Source organism: Erithacus rubecula, assembly GCF_903797595.1.
Source record: "Erithacus rubecula genome assembly, chromosome: 12".
Classification (NCBI taxonomy): Eukaryota; Metazoa; Chordata; class Aves; order Passeriformes; family Muscicapidae; genus Erithacus; species Erithacus rubecula.
In genome coordinates, this window is record NC_136664.1 from 6,304,098 (window position 1) to 6,324,265 (window position 20,168).

Below are 20,168 nucleotides of genomic sequence, written 5' to 3' on the forward strand. Positions count from 1 at the left end.
GGTATCCCCCGGGGCTCGGTGTTCCCGGGGCTCGGTGTCCCCCGGGGCTCGGTGTTCCTGGGGCTCGGTATCCCCCGGGCTCGGTGTCCCCGGGGCCCGGTGTTCCCGGGGCTCGGTATCCCCCGGGGCTCGGTGTCCCCGGGGCTCGGTATCCCCCGGGGCTCGGTATCCCCCGGGGCTCGGTGTCCCCGGGGCTCGGTATCCCCCGGGGCTCGGTGTTCCCCCGGGCTCGGTGTCCCCCGGGCTCGGTGTTCCCGGGGCTCGGTGTCCCCGGGGCTCGGTATCCCCCGGGGCTCGGTGTTCCCGGGGCTCGGTGTCCCCCGGGGCTCGGTGTTCCTGGGGCTCGGTATCCCCCGGGCTCGGTGTCCCCCGGGCTCGGTGTCCCCGGGGCTCGGTATTCCCGGGCTCGGTGTGCCGGCGGTGCCGCGGCAGCAGCGCGGGCGCCGGGCCGGGCCCGCCCATGCCGGCGGAAGCGGCGGTTGCCGGGGAGCGGCGGGGCCGGGCCGGGCCCTCGGCTGCGGCTGCGGCGGGCGGGCCCAGCCCTGCCCGGCCCGGCCGGAGCGCTTCTCCGCGCCTGCCTCGGTGAGTGCTGCCGGGCCAGCCGCACAGGGCCTGCCGGGCCCGGGGCTCGGGAGCGGGGAGCCGGGGACAGCGGGGAGCCGGGCCGGGAAGCGCCGGGCCCGGGGCAGGGGCAGCGCCCGCGGGGGAGGCTGCGGGCCCGACACGCGGGACTGCGCTGCTGGCAGCGCTCCCGAGGGAGCCAGCAAGGTCCCCGGGGTGTCCGGTCCCCGGGGTGCCCGGTCCCCAGCCGTGCCCGGTCCCCAGCCGTGCCCGGTTCCCGGGGTGCCCGGTCCCCAGCCGTGCCCGGTTCCCGGGGTGCCCGGTCCCCAGCCGTGCCCGGTCCCCAGCCGTGCCCGGTCCCCAGCCGTGCCCGCTGGCGCTCAGCGCCGTGCCGGGTCCAGCACGTGTCCCCAGGCGCGGCTGGTGCTGCTCTCCCGGTGGGGCTGCTCCAGCCTCAGCACGGGAATTGCATCCCAGAGGAATCCCACGCTTTCAGGTGTCGTCATCTGCCCTTGCCCTCCAGAGAGGGCTGGGCTGCAGCTGTTACAGCCACATCAGTCTCTGCCCACCTTCCTCGGCCCTCGTTCTGCTCCTGCCCCAGCTGCTGCAGGAAATGCGTCTGACTCCCTGGGCAGGCTGTCCAAGCCGGCTTTATTCCTAAAGAGCTGCTGGGACACACCAGCTCCCAGAAATGCAAATGCCAGAATTGTACCTGGCTGTGCCTGTCCCTCTGTTTTCAGAGAGACAAAAGGAAAAATGGGTCTTTGAGACTGGTAGGTGAGAAAAAGCTGGTGAGACCTGAGGAAACCCGCGTGGAGAATAGTATTAAAAGGAGAATAGTAATCTCTCCCATAGCAATCAGCAAGGAGAAGGCTAAGGCAGGGACAAAAACCACTGGGTAAGTTCACAGCACATTGACCTCTGGTCCCAGCTCCCAGTTGTTCAGGTGTGGTCTCAGATCCATTGGTGCTGTTTTGGTGCTGCCCTCGGGCATGGAAGTTATCCTGATGTGACTTTCCAATTCAGCTAAAACTGTTGAGGAAGGAATCAAACATGCAAGACCAGCTGCATGGAGATTAGCCCTTTGATTTGCTGCAGATGACTTGCTCTGCTTATCACAGCTTATCACAACCGTGGGATGTTTTTTCCCATGCTTTCTGCAGTGATTGGCTCATGAAGGCAAGAAGCTGGGCTGGCATCAGCTCTGTGTGTGGTAGCAGCTTCCTGGCCAGGGACCCAGGCACAGTGAAAATGTCATGTGTGAGGAAGAGGGAATGCTTGAAAATCAGATGCCGAGGGTTCAAGGCTGTGAAATGCACCTGCCTGAGACTTGTCTGTTCCCATGTTTTGCAGTTACCTTAACTACAATGCCAAAAACAAGCCACAAAAGGAAGCTGTGGTTCTTACAGGCTCTGAAAGGGCTCAGTTTACCAGGGGGATAAGTAGCATTTTTACCACTTGGTCAGCTGCAGCAAAGGGCACAGAGTTGAGTTAATGATTATTAAACTTGCAGACACTGGGAGAGCTGGAGCCTGCATTGCTTGGCTGCTAGGGCAGCATTAAGCTGTGGTTCTGGTGGAGAAGGGAGCAGCACACTGGGCTGAATGAGCAGTGTTGAAGTTGTTGGGTTACTCCAGCAACTGCTCTGTGCCTCCTGTAGCTGTGCAGAGTTCTGGGAGCTGTGACTCTTCCCTAGGGAGTGCAGAGGTGGGGAGAAACACATATGTCTGTTTGCCTGGACTTTTTCAGCTGGTTCTGCAGAGTGTTCCTGCGTCTCACAGCCTGTGAATGCATAAATGGTGTGTGTCTGATGGCAGCAGGTTGGCACTGCATTGTTGGTGTTAGGTTTCTGGTGTGGTGGTAAGGCAGATGCTTTTCTGGGTGCAGGCAGTGATCAGATTGTGCCCAGGATGTCTGACCCTATTCCCTCATCCCTCTCCTCTGTGTCCATAAGTATATGCTCCTGCTGTGTTTCCCTGGTGCTTGCTCCAGTGTTTCTCTGATCCCCCTGTGGATGTAATAGTCATGTTCCTTCTGGACAAAAGGTTACATGGGCAGAAAACAAACCCAGTGAAATTTGTGACTTGTTTGATGCAGGGGCAGTGAATGGAGTTGGCTCAGCACAGGATTGTTGGTGTGCTGCAAAGGCACAGGAGTGAGCCATGAGGGTCTCTCTGTGTCCCCCAAACAGGCCCGTGGTCAGCAGAGCTCAGCTTGGGAAGTCTGTGCCAGTGTTTGGACTGAGGCTTGGCAGCTGGGACAGGGCTGGGACACTGCTGCTGGGACCTGTGTCCCTGTAGCTCCCTACATGGGCAAGGTGCTCCCTGCTGTAATGAGGTTGTCTGATCTTGCAGGATCCCAAGCCAGAGGTGATGTGACTTGCAAATCAGGGAGTGGGTGTCATTTGCAAATTCCCTGCAGCAGGGCAGGGTGCAGTTGGGATGTGAAGGTATAAAATGAGCCTTCATCCCCCGCCTCCCATCAGCCTGCCTTTCCTCCTTCAATCCCCCACAGTAATTGTCTGCTGTGTTACAGGTCTTGATTTCAGCCTGTCGTTTTGCCTGTAAACCACTGGGTTGGGACTCGAGTTCAGATCAAGATCAGATGTGCAGTTCAAAGCCAGTAGCTCTTCTGGAGTGATCTCATGGTGAATCCTTTTTTTCTTTTTTTTTTTTTTTCCCCTCTAGAATAAGAGAGGCTGGTCTGGCTTAGTTGGATCCATTATGGAGGAGATTAAATAATACCAAGCCAGCATCCTTTTATCTGTGGCTGAGAGTCTGTGCCTGCTTTTCAGAAATAGCTTTTCCAGAGCAGCTGGCTACAGGCTGCACATGCATGCTGGTGTGCAGCAGTCAGCCCTGCTTGCACTGCCTCTGCTGTTGTGTCCAGGAGATGAATAACAGCATTCTGCTAATGGGTCTCCTGTCAACAGGGGTGATTTAGCAAGGAAGACTGCAGTGCATTAGTTGCTATGACTCAGACTCACTCAGCCTTGCACTGATCGTTTATTGGTTTATAAATTAAACTGCAGATGCTGCATCCCATCAGTGCTGGCATGTCAAGGATCCTGAGAGGGGTTGTTCCCGTTGAGGTGTCTCAGAAATGTTTAAATTACTGCCTGAGGAGTCAGGGAATGCAGGTTGTAGTCGCAGCTCTTAGAGCAGTGGCTCCAGCCAAGCTGCCCTGGCGCCTGTCAGAGTCGTGGTGTGACTCTGATGAGGCTCTTGTGACTCTGCTGGGAGCTCAGCAGCTGCCTGTGCCTGCTGCTGGGGCACCCTGCATGCTCATGGTATGAGCAGGTTTGCTACAGGTATAAAAATGCTATCCAGGAGATCTTGGAGTGATGCTGGCTCTCCTGTCCCGTCCTGGTGGAGAGTCTGATTCTGTCATGGAAAGAAGAGAAGCAGGGATCTGTGTGGGCCAGGGCAGGGACTTGTGGCTCTGTGCTGCTTTGAAAAGTACTTCAGAAATTAAAAATATGTTCTTCTAAGTGAGTAACTCTGTTCTCCCCAAGACCTGAGAAACTGTCTGGGCTCTTCCCCAGAAATCCTGTCCCTGCCCCACATGGTCCTGCAGTGGAATGTTTTGTCTCTTTGTAAAGTGTTTGTTCTTCTGGGGCTCAGCCCCAGCCTGCTCAGGGGTGGTGACAGCACAGGTGTGTTCTCAGGGAGGATATGGCCATGTGGGACAGGAGCTTCAGCTTCCTCTGGACAAACTGTGTTTGAACCACAGGAGCCTTTTAGAGGGAACCCAGGGTACAGGATAATTCAAATCTCAGGGTAAAACCTGATGTCAGATGATGGCCAGCTATCTTGTGTTTCCTGTTCACTCCTTCTCTGTCTGCTTTTGATGTTCCCATGTGGGAGAACAAAGCCAGGAAGGATTTGTTGTACCGAAGGTACCAATATTACAGCAACTGTGGGCATTTTCTGCACTGGTAAAAACAGAATAGAACCACAGGAGAGACATTGCTGTTGGACCCCTTGTTTCAGGTGCATGAAGTCCAATTTGGGGTGGTTGTTAACAGCAGGACATCTCTGGAGCCGGGGTTGAGGTGCCAAATGAAAGTTAGAAATTCCTCTATACATATGAGTGTGTATATATAAAATGTAGCTTTTCAGTGGCTCAGAGAGCCCTGTTCATTTCTGTTCTCAGTGGTGGCTGGCTTCTGTGGCAGAGGCAGAGCAGTGTGTGGCAGGATGTGTGAAGGACCATCCAGGATTTCTGGACCCATTCCTCCAGACCCAACACTCTTTCCAGAGTATTACAGACGCCCCTCCTCAGGTGAGTCTTGATGCTTGTTACAGGTTTGGGAGTTTGTGCTTTGCCATGACACAGCTTGATGGCCTTTTATCCCTTGGTGTCCTGGGCAGTCTCTATTCTGTTAGGTGATCCTGAAGTGGTCTGTACAGCTGGTTGAAGGATGGGAAAGCATAAGGCAGAGGTGAAGAGGGGGCCTTCACATTGTTTGTGGGCTGTGGGTGCAGAAAACTGAGGTAAAATAATTTCCTGACAAGATTCTCCTTTTTGTTTCTCTGTAGCTCGAGGGAGGCTGGAAGGAAATGCTCAGAAGCTGTATTTAACCTGTGGCCCCCTGGACTCAGTTCTCAACCCCTGTTCTGCTTTGGGCAGTGCCTGCCAGGCTCAGCCAGCCCCTCACATTCGCCCCAGTGGAAAGGAATTCCTGGAGAGGGGACAGAAAGGGACACTCAGCCTCTTACTGCAGCTTGAAGGGATCTCCCTTGATGAGGGGATGCCAGTGAAGAGTAAGTACAGCCAGATCACTGCTGGCCTCAGCTGCCTTTGGGGCCAGGGGTGAAGCATCCAGGATTTGGGGTGGATTCTCAGGATCTGCTGCCTGAGGAGAGCTTGAGCTTCACAGGGCTGGTCACCCCATCTGCAGCTTTGGCCTCGCAGTGGAGTCACCTGTGCTGGAGTCAGTGATGTTTTGGCTCCAGTCTCAGGTTTAGAATGGGAAGAGAGACTGGAAAAAAGGTACAAATACTTGTGTTTCTTTATACTCAAACTTCTAGATGAATCAAACAAAATCTTGATGTATGGAGGATGCTTAACATGGCAAGTTCCTAGTTGGTGAAGCCAGGCAGGATTTGTGGATGTGAGAACATCTTTGCAAAATATGTTCCCTTCTCTGGGGCAGGGATGTCACCTAGAATACATTCAGAGGTCCAGGAAGGAGATAAGGTTGAGCCCTGTGTGAGCCCTAATTTGCTTCATGTGCTGGCATTGCCCTGAGCTGGTGCCAGTGGGGTAGATGCCACAGCTGCTGTGCCCAAGCAGGGGGGGAAGGATGAGCATCTGGTTATCTGGTTATCTGAGATATCCCCTGTCCTGGGAGCCCAAGGAAGGATAACTTTTGATTATAAAATAAAACAAAACCTCTAATCCATAATCTTGATAATGTCCACTTGAACATGGGACAATGGCTGACCCTGAAACCAGGAACAGTGCAAGTTCAAGGCTCTGCTGCCCTTTCTACTTCACAAACACAATGTGAGTGAACTGGGCAATGACCTTGCTCTTGAGAGGATGCTGGCATAGCTTGTCTGGCTTGTGTACACTGGGACAAGTGGAGAACAAGAGAGTCTGTGAAGAGCAACAGTGTGCACAGACCTGTTCTGATGCTCATCTGGGCATCCCCTGGCAGAAGAGTCGGTCTGGGAGTGTGCATCCAACAGGGGCAGGATGCAGAGATGGTCTAGTCTGCAGGAGAGAGAAGAACTTGCTGGTTCTGTGGGCTGTTGGCCCAGCTTGGGAGGGGATCTGTGCTCTGGTGCCAGCACTCAGAAGCCTGCAGGCTGTGGCAGTGTCTGGGAGGTGAAGCTGTGTCTCCCCTTGCTGAGCAGGGAAAGAGGCCAAGGACTATGAGAAGGAAAACGTGAGGAGGATCAAGGAGATTCAGAAGAAGTGCAAGGAGAAGGAGCGAGCCCAGGAGCGCAGCCAGCCCAAGCCTGTGAAAGCTCTCTGGAAATCCCAGAAATACCAAAATGTGGAATCAAAGGTGAAGGCCAAACTGCAGGTTGGTATTTATGGAGGAGCTCCTGAGCTCTGCAGGTTTGGGGTGTGGCTCAGCCATGAGGGATGGTGGGATGATGGAGCCTGCAGGATCTGGGGGCAGCTCAGTGCTGAAGCACAAAGGGCAGATGTGGCAGTGGGGCTGTGAGTGAGGTGTGTGCTTTGGGTCCATAGAATGTTGCAATAATCCCTGTTCTGCTTCCCCCTCATAGCCATATTTTCTGCCAAGGGATGCTCCCATTTGACTTCTCAGCTTCCCCATGTTTGGGGCAGTGCTTCTCTGGGGTTTGTGCCAATAGACTGTGGTGTTTAACCCCATGGATTGGGTTTCTCAGAGGCAGATCTGCAGGCTGCACTGAGCCTCAGTGCAGCTATCCCACCCTGGGGATACACAGTGGGCAGTGTGCATCCACACATTCTTCCCCAAGTGATTGTCCTGGTGGATAAGCACTGCTCAGGGGCACAGACATCTCCATGAGGCCTCATGGATCAGCACAGCCTGTGAGGGTGCTGAGTTGGAGCCTTCAAGTTCCTCCTCGTCTCTGCATTGCTTCCCTTTCATCTATGGCCAGTTTTTGATGCTAAAATGACATGTATTGATAACAACTGCAAAACTTGGCCAGATGATTCCCAAGGCAGTGGTTCCAACTGCTGTGTCCCTTCTTCCTGGTGTGTCACCAACCTCTTTGATATCTGTGACCCTTCCACACATGGGAGCAAACCCACGAGTGCTTCAAGAGCACCAGCCTACACTCTTGTTTGACAAATGCTCTGGGTTAGAGGGAGATTGAGCTCATTTCTTCCTTTGTTTTGGGGAAGGGGGTGGTCTCTGCGCAGGCAGTTTCTGCGTGGTGTGTTACTTGTGGGCTCCTCCAGAGAGGCCCTGGCACTGACTCATGGTGCTTTAACTGTTGCTGTGGCTCTCCTGGAGCTGAGGTGTTCCCTGTGAAGGATCTCCACCTTCTGTGGAGCTGCTACTGCTGCTCAGTTTCAGTTGATTCTGCTGGATCTTGGTGACTAATGCAGAGTTTTTTCTCTGTCATCTGTCCCCAAGGCTGTTAACTGGAGCAGTTGTCTTGGAAAGGGTTCTGGCAGTCCAAGTGCTCCCATGGAGGGAGATGTGGCAAGCTGTGCTCTGTGCTCCTGAGGTCACAAACTCAATCAACTTTGAGCCAGCTGTGCTAGGAAAAGGCAATTCTCATTAACTCACCAGAGAGATCCAGATCTCCTGTTGGAGCAAGACTGAGCATCTTTGGAGCATGAACAGTCTGGGCAGTGCTGAGGACATCCCATTCCTGCTCCTCACACCAAACCCACCAATGTGGCTGTCCAGTCCCACCATCAGTCTGCAGCTCTGCCCAGCTGAATGGGCCAGGCAAGAAGGAATCTTCCCCAGGGAGCTGCAGTTCAGCTGAGGCCTTGGGTGTTTGTGAGGATCTGGGGGTGGCCCTGTGCAGTTCCCATCACTCCAAAGACAGAACCCCAGCTGCATTTTCCATAAGGTCACTCACTTGCCACAGTGTCAACTTCCAGTTTTTGGGGTTTGTTTGCAACATGACTGTCTGAGATAGTCCCAGACTACCTGCTGGACATCAAGTCCTATATCCCTGTGCCACAGCCTTTGAAGATGCCCCTCAGATGCAATTCCACCAGACTCCTTCACTCTCTGCTCCTTTTTCTTTCTAGAGTGATATAACCACAGATTTGAGATGCTGAGCAGAGCAGCACTTGAGAACAGCACCTCAGCAGGCAGCTTTGTGCCTACCTGCTGGATCCAAATGTGTTTCTGCAGAGTTCCTCCCACTTCTTAGCAATTCATTCAGTGGCCAGGCCTGGATGTGTTGCTGTTTGTTGACCTTTGCTGGCTGACTGCAGATTATCTTCCCCCTTCTGCCAGCCATGGCAGAATGTGTGTGCTGTCATGTGCCTGCTGGAAACCTGTGGCTGGGCTTATGGTTGACCACCCAGACTTGGTTGAGAGGGTTTTTCTTTGCTCCCTTCAGTGGTGAATCTTTTCTTGCCTTTCCCAGGAGACCTCCCCACCTCCAAACCCTGAGGCTGTGAATTTCCTGAGGGCGTATTCTCGCTGTGGCTCTGGGATCAAGCCATGCAGACCACTGTCCCCAAGGCCTGTCAGAGCAAAAACAGGAGCAGACACAGAGGCTCCAGAGGCACAGGGTGCTGAAAACAAGGTGAGTTACACACTAGCTGCATCCATCCCAGGGATTTCTGGCATTGATCCATTGCTCCTGCTTTGAACTCTTCATATCTTCTCCTCAAGTGTTGGGTCAGATGTGCTGCATGAGTGGGAGATGTGTAAATACTGTTCCTGGCTGAAGGGAAGGAGCAGGGTCCTGGTCAGTGGGGTGGTGAGATGGATATTCAGGGACTGTTAATTCTAGCTTCATCCTCACTTCAGAGTAAAGGAGATCATGAAGTTCCCTGTGCAAATTCCACCTCCTCATGCCAACAATCTCAAATCTGCTCTTCCAAGGGCTTTGCAGGAGATCTTGGGGATTTGGAGGCTGTTCCCAGTGTAATCAAAGGAACTGTGGCTTCTGGATGTTAGATTAAAAAGTGGGAAATGAATTGTGCATTTTAGTGAGGAGAGTTAAATCAGCATTAGTAGCTGAACCTTTCAAGTAGTCTGTTTGGGAGGTCCTAAACAGCTCCATGACTCATGTCCTTTTCCCTTGGCAAGTGCAAGATTGTCAGTTTGTTGGTTCCTAAAGGCCATGAATGACTTAATTAAACAGGACATGATCTTCAAAGGAGGAAGACCAGGGAAGTCTTAAATGCAAACACAGCCACCTTCTCCACTGTTTTGCGGAGAAGGAGCTGTGGTGGGGTTGCTGTCAATGGGGAAGTGCCCCAAGGATCAGCAAAGTTCCTGCTCTGCCAGGGGTTCTGTTGCATTTCCTGGTGAATGCCCAACCTGTTTTTCCTCCGCCCTCAAAATGCAGTAGGTGCCATGGGGACTATGTCATGCCTGGTTTTTTCTGTCCTTCTGGCTTTTAAGCCATATGGTCATCTTGGGGACCTTAAAGAGGCCAGTTTTAGGCTTGTCTTTTGGTGATTGCCTTCCCAACCATGGCCACTGCACCCTGAGATGGGTTGTGCCTGTCCTGCTGTCATACAATTCAGTACCTTCTGTGCTGCATTTTCACTTTTTCCCTTATGTGAACAGTGGCAGCTGGCTGCATGTGGACACTGCTGAAGGCCTAGGCACATTTTAGCTAGGCCTTTTTCTCAAGTTCTAAATATTTTTCTTAGGCCATGAAACTTTCTCAGCCTCAGGTAGGATTTTTCCCAAGCTAGAGGTTTCTTCTTTATTGTAAACACAAGAGAAAGAATCATAACAGAGATAAACACCTGCAAGGTCCCTGAGAAAGCCAGGGAGGAGGGGTGTCTCCTTCTCTGACCAATGATCTGTCTGTTCTGCACTAATAACCTTATTTCAGGCAATTTCAATAAATTGCTTTCTTGCTCTTTTCCGCACCAAGCAAGAGAGCGTCTTGTTAGTGTTTTTTTGCCTCTCCATAATCTTTCTCACTCCAACAGCAGCATGCAGGTGCCCAGCCTGCCCCTGATGCCCTGCTCTCTCCTCCTGCAGGTGCCCAGCCTGCCCCTGATGCCCTGCTCTCTCCTCCTGCAGGTGCCCAGCCTGCCCCTGATGCCCTGCTCTCTCCTCTTGCAGGTGCAGCTGGAGGGCAGGAGCGTTGATTTCATCAGGCACAACGCCTGCGCTGCCGGGCGGGCGCCGCTGCGCCGCTCGCAGTCCCTGCAGGCGCTGGCCCAGCTGCTGCAGCAGAGGCGCCGCCAGCAGGACGAGTACAACGCCAAGCAGAAGGGACACGTCCCCCAGTAGTATGTGTGCCCCTCTCTGCTCCACCTGACATTAGCTGCACCCCCAGGTTCTGCCTAGGGAGATGGGCTGGGCACAGAGGCGCACTCACAGTGAGCTGGGGTGTAAATCCTGTCCTTCCTGATTTCTTCACCAGCATCCCATGCCCAGTGTGGCAGGGCTCAGGGGGTGTTTTGTCTCCTCTTCCCTTGCTTGCTGTTGCACAGTGATGCTGATATGGGGAAGCTCTGTGTGCCTTGAGAAATGTGTTCTTGCCCCTTTGTAAGCTTTGTTCCATGTGATGCAGCTTTGGCATTAAAAGCTCTGATTTTGGAGCTCGCTGTGCCTCACAAGTGCTCATCCTGCCTTGCACCTGGCTTCTGGGAACATCCAGCTAGTGCTGTGCATTTTGGGGCTCTGCATGGGAAACAGACCCTGTCCTAGGACTGACTGTGGTGCCAGTCCTTTGGCTGTGCTGTCCTCTGCCAGCATCCCTGCCCATGAGCTGCTCTGTCTGCCTTCATTCTGCCACTGACCCACAGATGGTTTGGCGAGCACTCAGCCAGAAATGACAAGCAGCAGCCCTTCTCTCCAAGGAGCACATGTTGGCCTGAGTGCATTTCTGCCAGGAGCCCTTTGGTGCACGTGGAGCACATTTGCTTGTCCCCATGTGTGGTTTAAACACAGTATATCCCCCACCATGAGGGTCTGTGCCAGCGTGTGGGTCCCTGGGGTCCTCAGCCAGTGACACAGATGGGCAGGGTTTGGAGGGCAGGGTTTGAAGGGCACATTCCTGGCCCCTGTGCCACCCCCCTGCCAGATGTGCTGACAGCTGCTCTCCTTTGCCTGCAGCCTGCTGGAGAGGAAGGAGCAGTGGCGCAGGCAGAGGGAGGAGCGGCTGCGGAACCTGCCCGACCCCGAGACGCCGCCCGGGCACACCATGATGGCCGAGAGCCAGCGCCTGGACACCCTCAGCAGCCTCCAACAGAGTAAGGGGAAAGCAAACGGGGATTCCAGCCCTGAAAAACACACCCTAGACAGGATAAGGGAGAAGAGACACAGGGACACAGATTCCTGCCTCTTGGAGGGTTGCCTGGGTTAAGGTGTGTGTAGGCAGGGTGTGAGCTGTGTTAATGGAAAGAGCAATCTACTGCAGGTTACAGGACTGGCTCTCTGGAGCAGACTTGTCCAGTGGACCTCATGTTGGGGTTGCTATTGCTCCTAAAATCTTAGAAAGATTTTGTTTGGAAGGGACCTTCAGAGGTCTGTAGTCCAATCCTTGGTTCTCAAAGCTGCAGCAGGTCCCTCAGGTCCCCATCCAGCTGAGCTGTATATAGAAGGATTCTAGGTCCTTTGTCCAGTGCTGCTGTTGTGTTCATGCTCATAGCACTAGGAAAATGATGGATTTGTTTGCTCTTCAACTTACACAGCTTCTTGTTTTCTCTTTTTACAGGCCAGGAGCAGCTGATAAAGGACCTGGTTCTGCTGCCAATGAGTGGAGACAGCCTCAAGATGCAGAAGAGGCGGGTAGAGCTCGAGAGGAAGCTCTCCCAGATAGATGAGGCAATCAAAATTTTCTCAAGGCCAAAAGTCTTCATCAAGTTGGACTCCTGAGCTGGTGGGACCAGGTGTGCTGTGCTGCTCTGCCTGAACATCCTTTGTTGCTGGGCAGGAATGGACATCACTTTTTGGGAGGGAAGGAGAAGAAGCCAATTTCCAGTCCATGGGCCCATGCAAATACCCATAACAGTGCCCAATATGCAGCTGGCATCTCTTGCTCACCTTTCAGTGAGCTGTATCTTGTCCACAGGAAAGGGAGGGAGATGCCCTAATGAAGGCCCTGCTCAGTGGTCTGGAGAACAGTTGTCTCTGCTGCTTGACTTGTCACAGATCAGCTCTGTGTTTTGGATTTGGCATCACCTCTTACTTTCCCTTTTTTCCTACTTCTACAAATTGGTAGGAGGTCTCTTGTGCTGCTGCCTGTGGTATTCCTTGTCACCACTCCTTTTCACCACTCTAAGCAGGACCATGGTGATGGCTCATCCTGAGCACATGAGGACTTGGAACAGTTTGGGGACAAGAAAGAGGCACAGAGCTACAGTGTATTGTGCCCAGGGAAGGGCTGGGCTGTCAGGAGGATCTGGTCATATGTCTGGAGAAGCCTTTGTTGTCTGTGTGGCAGGAGAGACTCCAATAAATCATCATTTCCATCTCACAGGGTGTGTGCAGCTCCCAGTGGGCCCAGCAGGGCCTGAGGAGTGGTGTGGGCAGCAGAAACCATCAGTGTGCAGGCAGGGCTGGGTGCTGGGACATGGTGATGGGACATGCTCTGGAGAATGTGCACATTCCTGCCAGATCTCCATCCACAGGCTGGCAGGACAGGGCTGGGAAGGTTCTGTCATGTGGGTGAGCTCACTGCTGCCTTACCTTCAGATGCCATGCAGGAACCTGTGCAGACCTTTGTAGGGATCTTGCTGCATGAAGCAAAGAAAATTTTAAGCTGTAAGGGATGGCTGGAGGGCTTGGTGCCACAGCTTGGAGACATATCCAACTGAATTAGGAGAACCTGCAAGGATGGGGTTACCCCCATCACCCTGCTGGGGCTCTGTCTCCAGACAGTGCAGGCCTCAGGGGGAACACTTCTTCCCCTGAAATCCCATCAAGTTTTCTCTTCTTGCAGCTTGTGCCATTGTTCTGTCTCCTTTTGCTACACAAGGTGGGGATACTGTGCATGGATCCCCCAAGCAGCTGCCTTTGCAGCAGGGGTTGTCCATCCTGGACAGGATTTTGTCGGGTGGGGATATTGTGGAGTATTCTAGCCCTGCCTGGCACACTGCAGTGCCCTGGGACATCAGGGCTGACGCTGCTGCCAAGGGCTGGGGAATATTTTGGCACTCAAGGGCTGGAGGAGGTGAGATGCCAACTGGAAAATCACCCCATGTGCCCCTGGGGCCACCCCAGAGCCCGGCTGAGCCGGCCAGGTGAGAGTGACTGGGGGCCATGGGCACAGCCCTGGGCACCTCCCTGCCCAAAACAAGCCTGGGCTAACCAGCCCTGCTGTCAGATCTGCTCTCTGGTCTGTCAGGGCCCTGGCTGTGTGCCATGAGTGTCCTCAGCCCTTGCTGCACTCCCTGCCTGCCCTGGCCTCAGGCTCTGAATGGAGAGTTGGGCTTTTCAGACCCTGAGAGCTGCAGGTCTTCCTCCTTGCCAGTGCCACCACAAGCCCTTGGCAGCAGTGAGTGCCACCATCAGCTTGGCACTTTTGGGAGAGGGACTGAGGGTGCTGGGAGCCCAGCAGAGCAGCAGGGACAGGTGTGGACCCCCCTTCCCTGAGCTTGGGGTTGAAGGAGGAAGATGGGGCTGCACTATCCCAAACAGCATTTTTAGTGCTGAGTGACAGCCAAAATGCTGCTGCCAGACCAGGTGCCCCTGCACTAGTGGGGCCCAGTAGTGGGGACAAGTGGGAATGGAGGGGCCAAGCAATGCTGACTGCATCAGGCTGCCCCAAACAGCCTGGATCAGTGTCCTGGGACAGCACCACGGGTCTCGGTGGGGTTGTTCAGCACAGCAGCAAAGTCACAAAGTGTGCTAAGGCCACTGTCCCCAGGTGGGGGTGAGCACTGCCTGCTGTGCACTGGGCTGGGTACCCCCACTGTCCCCCTCCTCCCTGCAGTGAGATGAATCAGGGACAGGCGTGATGCTTTCTAGAAAAAGTTTTACTGTCCGTTGCAATATATTAATGATGCATATTTCAATAAAACAATTAAAAACCCCCTCTTGCTTGGAAGGGGAGGCAAGGGGGCTCAAAGGGGCAGTGCCCAGCTTGAGTGGGTGCCACAGTGGGAGCTCTTGGGGTCACAGGGAGAGGGCAGAGGGCAGCCCCTCTCCAGCCCTGCCCACACCATCACCCTGGTGTCCGCATCCAGCCCGACCAGCAGAAAGCCAGTGGCACAGGCCCTGCAGCTATAGGGTGAGGAGGGTGCCATCCTCCCGCGCGCTGCCCCGGCCGGGGCTGCCGTCGTGGCTGCCGAGGGACTGCAGGGAGCCCCGCGAGCTGTGCGGGGACAGGCTGGGTGGGAGGGGTCCGTCGGCGGGGCCCCCGTTGGGGCAGCCCCCGGGCACGTAGTGGGACGCGCTGTCGCTCTCGATGACCAGGTCGCCCTCCTCGTCGCTCTCGGCCGTGCTGTAGTTGCTCAGGTACTGCGAGGCGGGGCTGGGGGTCTGCTGGCTGGGCGTGCTGTCCGTGGACACGCCCGAGCTGCCCGAGGCCTTGCTGCTGCGGATGACGTTGTTGCGCTGGTTGGCCGGCTTGACGGTGATGATGAGGTTGTGGCTGTTGGCCACCATCATGTCCGTCACTTGGTCCAGCGACTTGCCGGCCACGTCGATGCCGTTCACCTCCAGGATCTCGTCGCTCACGGCCAGCAGCCCCGTGCTCTCGGCCAGGCCGCCCTTCACCAGGCGGGAGATGAAGATGCCGGGCACCTTCTCGACGCCCTGCGGCGCCACGCGCACGCTGACGCCGTCGCGGATGTAGAAGCCCAGCGGTTTGTCGGAGCCGTGCTTGTGCAGCCGCACGCGCCGGTGCGTCTCGGGCAGGATGTCCACGTCGATGATGGAGGAGATCTGGCGGAAGTCCTGCGGCATCCCGATGAGCAGGTGAGGCTTGGCCCGGTAGTGCGCCGGCCGCAGCAGCCCTTTCTTCTTGCGCTGCAGGGAGTTGGAGGCGAAGACGCTGGCGTCGGACTCTGCTGCGGGAGCAAGGGAGGACGCGGGTCAGGCGCTGCTGGGGATGTGCACGCGTGGCCTTGGCCCCAGGTGCCGGGGCAGCAGGCAGCAGAAGGGCCCTGCAGGTCTCACCGGCTTTTCCTCCCCAGATCATCAGCCTGGCTTTCCCTGCAGCCTGTCTCTGCTGGGGCCCATCTCCTGGGATTACCCGGCGTACACAGGCACACAGGCCAGGATTAGTGGGATCGAGGCAGTGATTCAGCCTTAATCACACTTTAAGCCAAACTCTGCAGTTTAACACTAGAGCTGCCAGCCCTGATGGCCTGGGAGCTGCGGCCATGCCCCAGTTTGGGTTTGGGGACAGAGGACCCCCCCAGCCATGTGTGCTGTGGTGGCAGCCAACTCCCTTAGGGTGAGTCCAACCCCAGGAGACAGCACCAGAGTCCTCTGCACCACCACAGCAGGGCTATTGCTGGCATGAGTTAGTGATCACCACCGTGTCCTGCAGAACTCTGCCATTCCCAAGGACAGAGACTCCCCACCTCCTGGAAATTTGTGCCAGGGCTGCAGCATCCTCAGGGCCCCTGAATATCCCAGACTGATTTGTGCCCCTATCTCTTATTCTACCATCAAGCACCTTCATATAGAGTTTGACTCCCTCCTTCTGGACCATGGCCTGGGGCTGCTCCTGGGGCCCAGCTCCAACCCATCATGCTTGGCCTCATCCACCAGGTGCTGGGGAGTATCCCCTGGTTCCTCTCTGGTTTCTCCCCATCTCTTTCCATGGGGGACCCATGGTCAGCATATTCCCTACAGTGTCCCCCACCAGCATCTGGACCCTGCTCCAGCTGCAGGGCTCTGCTAGGGATGTCCCCAAGCCCAGGGGACATGGGATTTCTCCCTAGGCAAGCCAGCCTGCCAGGGCTCCTGGCTTATAAATATCTCCCTGCACACACAGCCTTGGCATATTTTTAGCTCGGGGAAGGGCGGCGGAGGCTTTCCCACAGCTATTTCAGCACACAGCTCCTCTCCAAGGGGCGCAGAGTGGCTGGGCCAGGCAGGTCCAGCACGCCAAGGATGAGCCCAGTGGTGGTCCTGGCAATGTCCCACACTTTCCCCTGCCCTTCCCATGAGCTTTGGCCCAGCCAAGGAGGGCCAGTGCCATTGTCCCAGCCGAGCTGCCCTGCAGGGATGGCTTCACTCAACAGGGTGATGGCACAGAGGGGAGCCCAGCTGCAGCCTTTGCTTTTTGCCTCACTGTGTCAGGACTGGCTGCTGGAGAGCCCACTGCCAGGAGCACACTGTGTGTGTGCACAGCTCCCTGCACCCGGCATGTGAGAGGCTCTGCAGCCACATTCCTCAGCGACCCAGACCGGTTCAACGACAGCCCAGCCTTGGGATGACCTGGATCCATTTTAAATTAGCTGTGATTCACCCAGGACTTGCTCCTGGCCTCTCTGCTCACCTCCCTGTGGTGCTGCTGGCCCTGTGGCCCCTCTCCTGTGGGCACAGCTGAGTGCTGGGGCTCCCTGGTGCTGCCTGCTTGCCTTCCTTATGATGGAGCCAGGCTCTGCCTGCTCCCTCTGCACACTGGCACAGTCAGCCATGGGCCCTCACAGGCTATTCCAGCAGCTCAAAGGGTGGCTCTTGGGAGCAGAAGTGAAGTTCCCACAGCACTGGCACACCCACCCCTGCACTGGCTCTCCATGTCACAGCCTGGGTCCAAGCACTGGGCCAAGAACAGGGCATGGTTTGGTGCTGGCAGCCACAGTTCCTGAGTGAACTACCTACTCCAGCCTGGATCACTGCTACCAGCCCCCACACCAGGCAGCCACAGAGGAAACACATGTCCAGGGTATCCCACATCACCCTGATGCAAAAGCCCAGGAAAACTGACACAGCAGCCAGGGCTGGCCAGCAGCATCACCCCTCAGAGATTTCATACCACTGACATGAGCTGGAAACACAGACTCGCTCTGGATACTGTGCAGGGAAAACTGTGGCTCTGGGTCAGGCTCTGGCTCTGTGAACTGCTGACTGATGATGCTATGAAAGAGAAAACCCTGGTGCTAAACTGAGTGGAAGGGGACGGGCTTGTTTTCCCAGCAAACTCGGGGTGTTTGTCACTTGGAGGCTCTCACCCTCTCCAGGACGCTGCTATCAGGATTGCTATCAGGTGTACCTGTGGGAATATGCCACTAAGGTAAGGGCAAACCCCTGGTCTGTCGGGGAGGCACCAAGCCTCTTCCCACCACCAAAAATCCAGCAGCACCTGGTACCCTGAGAGATCTGCCAAAGTGATGGCTGTTGCCCCCTCAGGGCAGGGAGCTGGATGAGGCTGCTGGCACAGCACTCACAGGAGTAACAGGGGTGTTATCTTGGAGCCCACGCAAGCTTGGCTGGAGAACACAACTTCAGAGGGATGAATTGCAAAGATCTGCCTTTGCTCACCAGGTCACATGGGGCTGGGCTGAGGCAGTTGCCCTCAGCTGCCAGGGAGAGCCCACGTGGGTGCCACAGCCCTGGCAGGGTTCTGGCAGCCTCCCAGTGCCACCATCTCCACATCCATCCACCAAAGCAGTGGTTGGAGCGTGTGTGAGCAGTCCAAAGGTGGGACAGCACCACGGGATGTGGCTCATCTCTCCTGACAGGAGGGCACATCCAGCACCCCACTTACCCTTCTTCTGGATGATGACCCTGAGGAGGGGGTTGGCAGAGGACAGGGCTTTGTGGTAGTTGTCATCGTTGTTGATGGGCAGGAGGTCGCCGTGGATGTCGGTGTAGCCCAGGAGCACGTCCACCCGCGGGATCTGGTGCACTGTCTGCAGCAGCTGGTAGAAGTCCTGGAAGCTGCCGGTGCTGGAGCGCTTCATGGCAAAGCGGCGAAATTCAGCATCGAACTGCAGAGGAGGACGAGGAAGAGGAGGAAGAGGAGGAAGAGGGTGACTGTGGGCAGGGCTGGCTCCGGCCGGCAGGACTGATGCAGGCAGGGCACCACACAGAGCTGCCCCGAGGCAGGCAGAGCTCCTGAGCCCGGCAGCACCAAGGCAGCAGCGCCAGGCAGGAAGAGCCCATCCCAAAAACAAAGTAAAAGGAGCGAAGCCGTTTTTTCTGCCCAAACACTGAAGGGATGGGGCAGAAAGATGGTCCCGCGGCAGAGGAAGGACCCTCTGGCCGCACCACCAGCCGTGGCAGACTCCGTGCTGCCGGGAGGCCCTTCCCTGCGACACGGGCGCTGCCGTAGCACCTGGTGAGCAACAGCGCTAATTAATGCCTCCTTCCGTCACGACCAAGGGGAAGCCAATTAAGAACAGGCTGAGGAACACTGCGAGGATCGCGCTGCCCGCGGGGGTCACACCTCAGCTGTCGGGACAGGCGGTGGCCACCACGTCCTGGGAAGGACACCCTGCACCCTGCCGGGGGTCCCGAGCGGGCAGTGGCACGGCTGGGCGAGTGCACAGCTGGATAAGGGGGCAGAAAGGGAGTGCACCCATTTGGCTGAGCATAGGGATGGGTCTGTGGGCACAGGTGGATAATGGTGCACATCTGGGTGACGGCACACATCTGGGCAAGGGTGTGCCAGGTGAGCACATATCTGGATAAGCAGACGCTTCTGGGGGAGACCACAACTGGGCGAACGCACAGTCATGCAGGTGTGCACATCTGGATGCACGGCGGGGGCAGGTCCCTCGCTGGGGGTGCACATCTGGCTGATGGCATGGCCGGGAATGAGCATGGCTTGGCGAGCACGCACATCTGGGTGAGTGCACATCTGGACGAGGTGCGTCCCCGGGGTGACCGCACACCCCGCACACCCGCACCGGCGGGGCCACCCCGCACACCGGCGCTGCCGGAACGGCGCACCGGCGCCCTGCGCATCTGGCGAGCGTTCCCACGGCGTTCCCACGGCCGCGCCAAGCGAGCCCGCGGCCCGACAGAGCCCACGGTGACGGGACCCGCAGCCGCCGGGCCGGGCTGGGCTCGGGGAGGCTCCGGGCAGCGCCGCCGCGGCGCAGGGAGCGGAGCGCCCGCACGGCCCGGCTCCCGCGCCGCTCCCCGGTGCGCGGTGCCACCGCACGTGTGCTGCCCGACGCGGGGGCGACGCGCTCGGTCGTGACCCGGCGGAACCGGCGCGGACATCGGCATCAGCATCACCGGCCCCGTTCCCGGCGGGCTCTTACCTTGCTCTTGACCTCGATGACGGGCTCGGCGGAGCGCGCCGGCGTGCGGTGGTGCTTGGCCATGGTGCGGGCCGGGCCGGGCCGCGGGGCCGCGCCGCCACCGCCGCTCCCGCGGCCACGGGGGATTTTCACCGGCCATGACGTCACCGGCGGGCAGGCCGGGCGCCGCCGCGCCATTGGCTCAGGCGGGGCGCGGGGCGTGGCCAGGTGGCTGCTGACAACGTCGCCGTGGTAACGGGGGTGGGGACGGGCGGGCGGCAGGAACCCCGTCCTCATCCTCATCCTCATCCTCATCCTCATCCTCATCCTCATCCTCATCCTCATCCTCATCCTCATCCTCATCCTCATCCTCATCCTCATCCTCACCCCCACCCCCATCCTCATCCCCATCCCCTTCCCCTCCACGTCGGCCCCGAGCACGGCTCCGGTTCCCGTCGCTCCGGGACAGCACCGAGCGCCGCGCCGATAACCTCAGGCATCCCATTGCTGTCAGGAACCTCATTAGCGACACATTAAACCCAACAGCGGCCCCTCTCTGGGGACACCGAGCTCTGTCACGCGGCCAGCATCCGCACGGAATCCCCGTGAGTGTCACCGTGGAAGCCTCGGCCGCCTGGGAATATCCGGGTGTTTCTCCACACTGGCCGGGGGCTTCCCGGCTTGGTGGCCTTTGGCAGAGCCAACCCTGGTAGCAGGGGATGTTTTCCAGCTGTGCCACTCATTCCCCATCTCCCGGTTACACGTTCGTTCTGGTTTTTCTCCCTTGTCTGGCAGGGAAGTTTGGCGCTGCCCCAGAGCAGTGTGGGCCAGGCAAGGTTCAT

At 56.8% G+C, this 20,168-nt stretch overlaps 2 protein-coding genes across 4 annotated transcripts; one reads left to right on the top strand and one right to left on the bottom strand.

Moving 5' to 3' along the window:
* Positions 1 to 499: 499 nt before the first annotated feature.
* Positions 500 to 14,211, top strand: ENKD1 (enkurin domain containing 1). 2 transcript variants are annotated; one of them, XM_079316383.1, is made up of 9 exons: positions 500 to 582; positions 3,097 to 3,208; positions 4,717 to 4,845; positions 5,103 to 5,327; positions 6,426 to 6,598; positions 8,625 to 8,786; positions 10,292 to 10,461; positions 11,291 to 11,427; positions 11,892 to 14,211. In XM_079316383.1, exons 3-9 carry the CDS (start codon positions 4,761 to 4,763, stop codon positions 12,050 to 12,052), a joined length of 1,113 nt encoding a protein of 370 aa, XP_079172509.1. In that variant the 5' UTR covers positions 500 to 582; positions 3,097 to 3,208; positions 4,717 to 4,760; the 3' UTR covers positions 12,053 to 14,211. The 2 variants fall into 2 exon arrangements, with proteins under 2 accessions (XP_079172509.1, XP_079172510.1); XM_079316384.1 differs by lacking the exon at positions 500 to 582 and having other exon boundaries at positions 4,739 to 4,845.
* Positions 14,137 to 19,539, bottom strand: PARD6A (par-6 family cell polarity regulator alpha). 2 transcript variants are annotated; one of them, XM_079316379.1, is made up of 3 exons: positions 19,348 to 19,539; positions 17,844 to 18,066; positions 14,137 to 15,186 (listed from the first exon to the last, which is right to left on the bottom strand). In XM_079316379.1, the coding sequence occupies exons 1-3, from the start codon at positions 19,522 to 19,524 to the stop codon at positions 14,402 to 14,404; spliced, it is 1,185 nt and encodes a 394-aa protein (XP_079172505.1). In that variant the 5' UTR covers positions 19,525 to 19,539; the 3' UTR covers positions 14,137 to 14,401. The 2 variants fall into 2 exon arrangements, with proteins under 2 accessions (XP_079172505.1, XP_079172504.1); XM_079316378.1 differs by having other exon boundaries at positions 14,137 to 15,189.
* Between the last annotated feature and the right edge of the window lie 629 nt (positions 19,540 to 20,168).

Excerpts from the sequence above, each read along its gene's own strand:
- PARD6A (XM_079316378.1), bottom strand. The coding sequence starts at position 19,524 with ATGGCGCGGCGGCGCCCGGCCTGCCCGCCGGTGACGTCATGGCCGGTG. Across the intron at positions 18,067-19,347 it reads TCATCGAGGTCAAGAGCAAG|TTCGATGCTGAATTTCGCCG; the intron begins GTAAGAGCCCGC and ends CCTCCTCTGCAG. Across the intron at positions 15,190-17,843 it reads GGTCATCATCCAGAAGAAGG|CAGAGTCCGACGCCAGCGTC; the intron begins GTAAGTGGGGTG and ends TTGCTCCCGCAG.
- ENKD1 (XM_079316383.1), top strand. The coding sequence starts at position 4,761 with ATGTGTGAAGGACCATCCAGGATTTCTGGACCCATTCCTCCAGACCCA. Across the intron at positions 4,846-5,102 it reads TTACAGACGCCCCTCCTCAG|CTCGAGGGAGGCTGGAAGGA; the intron begins GTGAGTCTTGAT and ends GTTTCTCTGTAG. Across the intron at positions 8,787-10,291 it reads CACAGGGTGCTGAAAACAAG|GTGCAGCTGGAGGGCAGGAG; the intron begins GTGAGTTACACA and ends CTCCTCTTGCAG.